At 40.3% G+C, this 8,558-nt stretch overlaps 1 protein-coding gene across 1 annotated transcript; it reads right to left on the minus strand.

Moving 5' to 3' along the window:
- Positions 1-2,847: 2,847 nt before the first annotated feature.
- Positions 2,848-8,299, minus strand: LOC121390277. The gene is made up of 7 exons (XM_041522059.1): positions 8,087-8,299; positions 7,264-7,431; positions 5,973-6,146; positions 5,190-5,342; positions 4,500-4,605; positions 3,760-3,881; positions 2,848-3,224 (listed from the first exon to the last, which is right to left on the minus strand). Exons 1-7 carry the CDS (start codon positions 8,297-8,299, stop codon positions 2,934-2,936), a joined length of 1,227 nt encoding a protein of 408 aa, XP_041377993.1. The 3' UTR covers positions 2,848-2,933.
- Between the last annotated feature and the right edge of the window lie 259 nt (positions 8,300-8,558).

The raw sequence follows: 8,558 nt of genomic DNA on the forward strand, positions 1-8,558 counted from the left end.
AGATTACTGACATATTGTTAAAAAAAAAAAACTTTAACTTTCACACGTGGAAAGAAAATCTACCCTGATCAGTTAAATAATAGATTAATCCATTACATTCATATTGAATTGTCATGTCTACATTACAAGGTGATTACATAGCCGAAATATACATTAGCCAACATATGTGTAATGTAATATAACATATTAAAGGAAAACTACCCTCGGTGGGTGATATCCATGTACCCTCGGTACTTAGGTACCGTAACATCCACCCTTTTGAAATGTTATTATATGAAAACTAATTTTTCTGTAAAACTACCATTCTGCACATCGGATTTATTTGTAAACATTTACGTGAACTTTTACAGAAAATTATACAGAACGATTTAAACAATACCACTGTTGGAATCCCCGTAAAAGTTAGCTTAATTCACGGAATCATGGACATTAAAAAATCAATTACAATAAAATATTAATATAACTTAATCATAGAATCTGTATTCTTCTTTCTGTCATAACATCTTACTTCTCTCTCAGAAAAGGGAACACTGGACATACTTTGGGATCTGGTCCCAGTACATCTCTTTCTTTCGGCAAACTATACATTAGAGGGCTATCTGTCATTGTATATGAAACCTCTTTTTCCCCCCTCTGGATCTCTCCATCTCTTTCTCCTCTCCTCAGTCCCTCTTGGTTCTCTCCTCTCTCTAAGAGTCTCTCTCTCTCTCCTCCCCCGTCTCTAGGCAGTCCTTTAGATGGCATCTGTATTACAAAAAAAAACAACCTAAATTCCTCATGCGCTCCACCCGCCGAGGAGTTCTCCTCTCTCTTTTCCTTGGCCAAACGGGGTCTCTCTTTTCTATCTTTCCTCACTCTGTCTCTCTCTCCATGTGTGTGGAAAAACTCTAACTTCCGGCGTGGAGCTCCAAAATCTCCTCGGGGCATCTCTCCCCCATATTCTTGTCCCCCCTCTAGGGGGATTCTCCCCCCTCCTTCCTCTGTTCTCGCCCTTACCAAAATAAAGGGGAAAACTCCCTCTCGTGGGTGCTCCAATTCCATCTACCTCTAACCTCCCTCGTCCATCCACGTCCTTCTGTCTCTCCCTGTCCTGTATCGTTGATTTCGGTCTATTCCACTACTCTCTTCATCTGCGGAAATCCTCCTCTTCTCGCAAACTATCTCCCTTTACATGTTTTTCCCCCTGAAAAGGGACCTCATCCTCTCTCTAGGACTTCCACTCTTTCTTCCCCTGTCTCATTCCGCTCCTCTCTCTGCTCCCCCTCTCATCGATTTGACTATCCCTCTCTCCTCGGTCCCTCTCTCTCTCTCTCTCTCTCTCTCTCGCCAGTCCTGTCCTCTCGTATCCTCTCCTCTCTCTCTGTCTCTCTCTCTCTCGTCCTCCAGTCTCGCCAATCCTCTCTATCTCTCTTATCTCTCTCTCTCGCCGAGTCTCCCCCCTCTACCCTCGAAATAGTCCCTCTCTCCCGCCAAGGTGCTCCCTCTCCTTCGCTCTCTCTCTCTCATCTGGCCTCTCTCGGTCCTCCAGGGGCAGGAATTAGCTCAGTCGGTTGAGTGCTCGCCAAAGGTGCTTGTGTCGCAGGATCGAACCACCTCGGTGGATCCATAAAACTGATTGGGTTTTTTTCAGTTCCCTGTATTCCAACCAGTGCACCACAACTGATCAAAGGCCTTGGTATGTGTTTTCCTGTCTGTGGGGAAGTGCATATAAAAGATCCCTTGCTGCATTAGGAAAAATGTAGCGGGTTTCCTGTGATGACTATAAGTCAGAATTGCCAAATGTTTGACGTCCAATAGCCGATGATTAATTAATCAATGTGCTCTAGTGATGTCGTTAAAAAAAATAAACAAATAAACTCATTCAATATATTTTCGTCCCTCCCTCCCCACGATCTCTCTCAGGTGTAAAGTTTTTTTTTAAAAAAAAACTATTTAATAGGGCCTTTTATCCTCATCCTCTGTTATAATATATCCTTAAAGGGACACACCCTAGTTACGGCTAGTTGTTAACCATTACGGCGTTGTTTTTCGCTATTAAACCCATTTTTTCACAAATAGAATTGCACTTTACTTACCGTTTATTATTTAGAATATACATTTCCATTCACCTGAAGTGTTTTTTGGTAATCCTGGTAATCCTGGTGTTTGTAATACCACAAAATGCATTTTTCGTATTTCTGAAAAACGGACGCACGTTTGAGAAAAAACCTTTGAGCAGACAAGGTCTAATCTATTTTTAGACGGGATATTTCCATTTCAATGTCACAGACGTTGGTATACCACGTGATCGTTATCATTTTGGTTCAGTTTGTTTTCTCGTACACGGTTCGCGCAATCAACATCCGATTTGTTGTTGTTTATTTTGAGATTTCATTTTGAGATTTTTCTTCACAGTTCGTGAACATTTTCAGTAACAATAAAGTTCAGACAAGTAAGTATCTCAATACAAAACGTTACAAACCCAAGTCCTACGATATCTGGAGAGGGGATACAACCAGGACAGAACAGTTGGAACATGTCCAGGAGAGGTGAAAAGAACGCACCCCAAGTCTGTGAAATTTGTCGTGACGTAGGCATTGTTGTGCTTCGAGCGACATCTACCGGTGACATCAGAATACAAACTTTCAAAATTATTTCAAGCAATTGGGACATGGGGATTCCCATGGTATTTATCGATATAAAACCTGCTTTTTCACTCCATTTGATAAAAACGTGATCCAAGTGTGTTACAGGTTTGTAGATTAACCAAATTATAATTTATTTTCGCTGGATGGAACTAGGGTGTGCGGCTTTAATTATTTATGTCTAGCTTATTTTATAACTTTAAAATACACAAACAAGACGGGGTTTCGGATCTGAAGGAGTTTAATATAATCCAAATTTAATGGTGCAAACTTCTGAAGTTTCTCATTTTCCTTATAGTCTCTAGTAGCCTATTGCTGTACCGTATTTTCAAACTGTGCTAACGCCAGCATCGTCACGGCGTACGTGTACGCGTCAGACGACCAGAAGGGGAAGAAACTCTTGCCGGCGTTGTAGCCCAAGAATTTCGTTGGCGTCTTCATTCCAAAATGCGATTGGTTGAAATTTGCTTCATACTGGGCTTCCGGAATAACGCCCTCGACACCGAGCATGAAAAGCCCGTGAGGGAAGTGTATATGGTCGTGGATTTCCGTGCCGTTCAAATACTGCAGTCGGTTTATTGGATACCAAAATGGCTGACTCTGGAACAGATTGACAAGACGTGTTGTAATATACATGACACCATCTTTGTTTAATATCAGTCGGCAAACATCATATTTTATCGTTTACTGTAATGAATGCGTCGGCTGTTTTACAATAATTAAAAAACAACAAAAAGAAAAAAACAACAACAAAAAAACCACCTTAAGTTTCGATATGCATCATATCCCCTAATTACTAACACAAATATGTGTTATCTAAAAAAAAAATGTCTGTTGTTATCATAAAAATTCCATAGTTCGATCTTTTTATATGCATTTGTGATAAACAGCTAAAAATAATATTGCATAATTAATTCAGGAATACCAAACTTATAATGTGCTGCAATTTGTGCACAAACAGTGGTTTCGCTATATATAGCTATGGATGTTTGGCTAAAAATTATTATATAGATTTTTTCAATAAAAGGGGTTTTCTTTTGCTAGTAAATTAATTTTTGTCGTTACATAAATTTAAATACTTCTGGTTAGTATCTAACTTTGATGGAACCCTTTTGTGAATGTGTGAAGTACATACATCATAACTTTTACCGGAACCAGAGAAAAATGTGTTCCAAGGTTTATAGTCGCCAGACAGAGTAAAAGCAGTAAGCCATTTGGTCGCTTTGGATGCAGATTCTATTACTTTTGATGGTGTTTCTGAAAAATGAAAATGGGCTTAAATAAAAATGGTTAAAATCCCTTATTCTAATTCCGCAAATTTGCAATTAGGAAAATCTTAAAGGCACATTTAAAAACTGTGTACGTGTGACGAGTAAACGATGGGATATGGGTTGGGGCGGGTATTGGAATTGTGTTATTTAATTTGACGTAACCAGGATTTTATACTGGGGGATTCAAATTGGCGAGGGGAGGGGGCGTAACCATACTCTGTTAGATGTTGGATGCATGCTGTCATGTTATCAATTCAAACATTCTCTCTCTCTCTCTCTCTCTCTCTCTCTCTCTCTCTCTCTCTCTCTCTCTCTCTCTCTCTCTCTCTCACTCACTCTGTTTTTTTCTGTCTCACTCCCTCTGTCTGTCTCCCTCTCTCTTTTTCTCAACTCTTCTTCCTCTCTCTCTCTCTCTCTCTCTCTCTCTCTCTCTCTCTCTCTCTCTCTCTCTCTCTCTCTCTCTCTCTCTCTCTCTCTCTCTTCCTCTCATTTCTTAGATTCAGTAACATTTATTATTTATTAGTTAATCAAACTTGGGGTGAGGCTGTGACTTTGACTTTGACTGGGTATTATACAAACCGATCCCCATCCTGTTGCCACCCACCTTTCATCCACACGAGTTTTCCTGTCATGTCGTTAAACACGGTCCACGTTCGAATGAGACAGTTCACAGCCATAGCAGTCGTGAATATCCGGTCTTCTGCACGTATCTGGGCAAGGGATTTTTGTATATGGATTACAAATAATATTGTGAGTAGACTGATGGAAATGAGGGGTGGGGTGGGAGCAGTTAACCCTCTTGACCTCCTCCCCCATCTCGTACGCTTATGCACACATATACTTCACATAATATATACTATTGTTCCAACGGTCGATTTTTGCCCGAATTAAACGAAAATGTCCGAATCTGGATAGCAACATTTCTTCATATTAGCATTACTGCCAAACGGCTTTTTAGGATTGCAAATGAATCACTACTAATTTTCATATGGATTACAACTAATATTGTTGGTAGAATGGTGGAAATAGGTATCCCACAGACAGGATAGTACATACCACGGCCTTTGTTACACAACTTGTGGAGCACTGGCTGGAACAAGAAATAGCCCAATGGGCCCACAGACGGTGATCGATCCTAGATCAATCGCGCATCAGGCTACGTCCCCCCCCCCCCCCCCCCCCCCCATGTACGCTTATGAGTGTTCGGACAGGAGAGAGAGAGAGAGAGAGAGAGAGAGAGAGAGAGAGACAGAGAGAGAGAGACAGAGAGAGAGAGAGAGCATTTGATACGAACGATTGTTTTGTTGTCTCGAGTGTAGTCTCCGTCCCCCAGAAAGTCATCAAAGAAAACCATGTCGTCTCCTAATGGCTTGGCCTGGTCCAAGATCACGTGTGTGGCTTTACCCTTCAAGACTGGAGCCAGAATCGACATAACTTCTACAAGTGCCTGAAAACAATATATGGATGGTATACATTAGTGCTCTCTTAAATATTAATTAAAGGAATAAACGGTAATAACATGAGTTAGGCCCTACTAATTAAATAGGGAGAGTTCAAATGAACCTCGTTAAAGCAGAGTGGATATTTGTTTACGTTTCTTCATCGAGAGGTTGAGAGAGAGAGAGAGAGAGAGAGAGAGAGAGAGAGAGAGAGAGAGAGAGAGAGAGAGAGAGGGGGGAGGGAGAGGAGAGAGGGAGAGAGGGAGAGAGAGAAAGAGGGGTACCCCGTTTCGTAATGTCTATTTGGCGGAAGCCATAGGTGTATGATTAGGAGGTCCAGGCTTCAGGGGTATGGAGGGGTTTGATGGTTGCTGTTTCAGGGCAAAGGCTGAACTGTTTAGGGCAGATCCTTCTCATTAGCCTGAGTACACTGACTGTATGAGAGCTATATGGACATTAGGGCTAATAACTGTCCACATGTCCATCTAGCTCGCTTACAGTCAGAGTACTCGGGCTACTTCTGATATACGTTGTAATCATTGTTTGCAGTGTATTAGGGGCTACTTTGCATCCACCCTTGATAAACCTAGCTAAGGTATCAAATAGCCGAAGAAAATTTCGTTATTCTTTTTTCTTACTGGGTGTGGTAACTTGCTGTACTTTGCGGTCCTTTCAAGTAGAGCATACGTCCTTGCTACGAAGAAGTAGAATTCGAATAGTGACGGATAGTATACAAGGGCAAGGTCGCGTCGACCAATGAACTCTGCGTTGATTTCGTACGCAATCAGCGAAGTCGTGTTCAGAAAGATTTGCTGAAATATATACATGTATATACAAAATGTATGTGTACTATAGCAAAATTTTGCATATGTAGTCATGTAGTCACCTTTTATCAAATTTTGTTAAAAATCAGTTACGTAAATTGAAATGTATCTATGAAATTTATTGCTAAAGAATAATAAAACTATATAATCTGTACATTACCCAAACATAGTTTTCGTTTGTTTTTGTTTTGTTTTGTTGTTGTTATTGTTTTATTTGTTTGTTGTGGCTATTAAAAACATTTTTTTTAATTTTACGTTTTTGTTTGCTTTTTATCGTGTCATGATTACAAAAGCCACATCAAGCAAGCACAACCGATTCACAAGTCGACATTTCATATGCAGCACAACATTATTATATTATCTATGTACAAATACTTACGGTTACACACCACCATTAATTACCCCATGCAGGTCAATACAATTTACAACACTGTCGAGAGGGTCATGTGACTACTCATTTTAGGGAGTGCTCTTAAATGACAAACAGGAAGAAGGAAATGTTTTATTTAACGACGCACTCAACACATTTTATTTACGGTTATATGGCGTCAGACATATGGTTAAGGACCACACAGATATTGAGAAAGGAAACCCGCTGTCGCCATTTCATGGGCTACTCTTTTCAATTAGCAGCAAAGGATCTTTTATACGCACCATCCCACAGACAGGATATAACAATTTTGGAGCACTGGCTGGAGCGAGAAATAGCCCAATGGGCTCACCATTTGGGATTAATCCCAGACCGACCGCGCCTCAACTGATAAGTACCGTGTAAAAAAAAAAAAAAACGTAAGTCGACCACGAAAATGTTCAGTTAACAGCTCTCATGCCTGATTATCGCCTCGTGTTTCTGTGATACAAGTGGCACTATAGGCTACCAGTTGCACAGTTGTTATCAGTTAGTACTACATATAACAAGTAACTTCAAACTAATGGGTTATTTAAATACTACAGAGGTCAACCTACGTGTAATCATCAAAGAAGGATTTCAAAAAGCATATCAGAATTTTGTAGTATTTAGTTTTTATGAGGAAATATTTCCTAAAGCGGACTATATTAAGCTGCTACAAGTAACGACACATATCACGGCTAAATACTACTCCACCTGTATTTGTTTGTCGTCTAGAATATTAGTTGGCTGAAGTCCACGCAACACTGATGACGTCACACCATACAGGAAGTTGGCTGACACCGTGACATCAACATTGTTTATACCAAACGGCATGGCAACGCCTTTCTTGTACATCGCCATCACCTCCCCGATATCCTGAATCTAAATAAAGGAATTTTGAACAAATATTAAAGCATTTTATTATGACTGTATGACATTTAATTGGCATTTTGTATTGGGGAGTGGGGGGGAGGGAGGGGGGGGGATTTTTTATGAGTCCTATTATTGGGCGATGGGAAAATATAAAGATGGTGGCCCCAGTGCCCCCTCCCTACCTCAGAAATGTGGTAGAATGAATGAGGACCAATAACTATAGCCTACTTGTAAACCTACTGTTAGAAGTATTAGTACATAGTACCCATTTTAAACAGTCATTAAGAGCCGTCAATATGCTTATTAAACTGTCCAGACTCAATCTATAATGACGTCACACGCATACAATTTGTGAGGGGAACCGCCTGCAGTGGCAGGTGCAAGAGAGCACCAGCAGCCCGTCCGGGGTCGGTAACAGGCGGAGGGTGGTCATGGGTGCTATGCTAAAGTCTCGAGTCTAGACTGAGTTTTATAAATAGCGATGCGTATTAATATTTCTATGACGTCATACTGTGACGTCACAATTTAACATTGTGCTAACATTAGTATTTCATAGGTGTGTAATATAAAAGTACGTTACAGCTCTCGTTAACGTTTTATAATACTACAATGAAACACACACAAATTACAGAAAAGTCTGGGTTTTATATAAATAATTCCTCACCCATGTGGTAACTAGCGCAACATCTTGTGATTTGTCATGCGCATCAAGAAGAAAATGTCGGATGTAGAAATAGGTCCTCGGGTCTATGGTATTAATGTTTTTATTGGCTGAGAACGGTCGGTAGGCGTATCTCTTCAACGCGTTAAACACTGACGTCACATTCGTGTTGCTTTCTTTCCACAATGACAGTTCAGTGGGGAAATCGACTATCATCTCCAACAGCAAACTTCCGAGGCCTAGGTTCAAGAAACTGTCGTCAAAGTCCGGAGGTATTCGGAAAGCTCTGCCGGCGGAGTCTCTAGATAGCCAAATAGAAAGTACTCGATATATTTTATTATTATTATTTTTTAATAGCTGACGCAACCTTAAAGGTACAATAATAGCGGTTCCCGACATTTTATTATTATTTTTCATTACTTATTAATTTTTGCTTTGAAACATAAAGTTTATACCTTCAACCATATGCCTATAA

Source organism: Gigantopelta aegis, chromosome 15 (genome assembly GCF_016097555.1).
Source record: "Gigantopelta aegis isolate Gae_Host chromosome 15, Gae_host_genome, whole genome shotgun sequence".
NCBI classification, from domain to species: domain Eukaryota; kingdom Metazoa; phylum Mollusca; class Gastropoda; order Neomphalida; family Peltospiridae; genus Gigantopelta; species Gigantopelta aegis.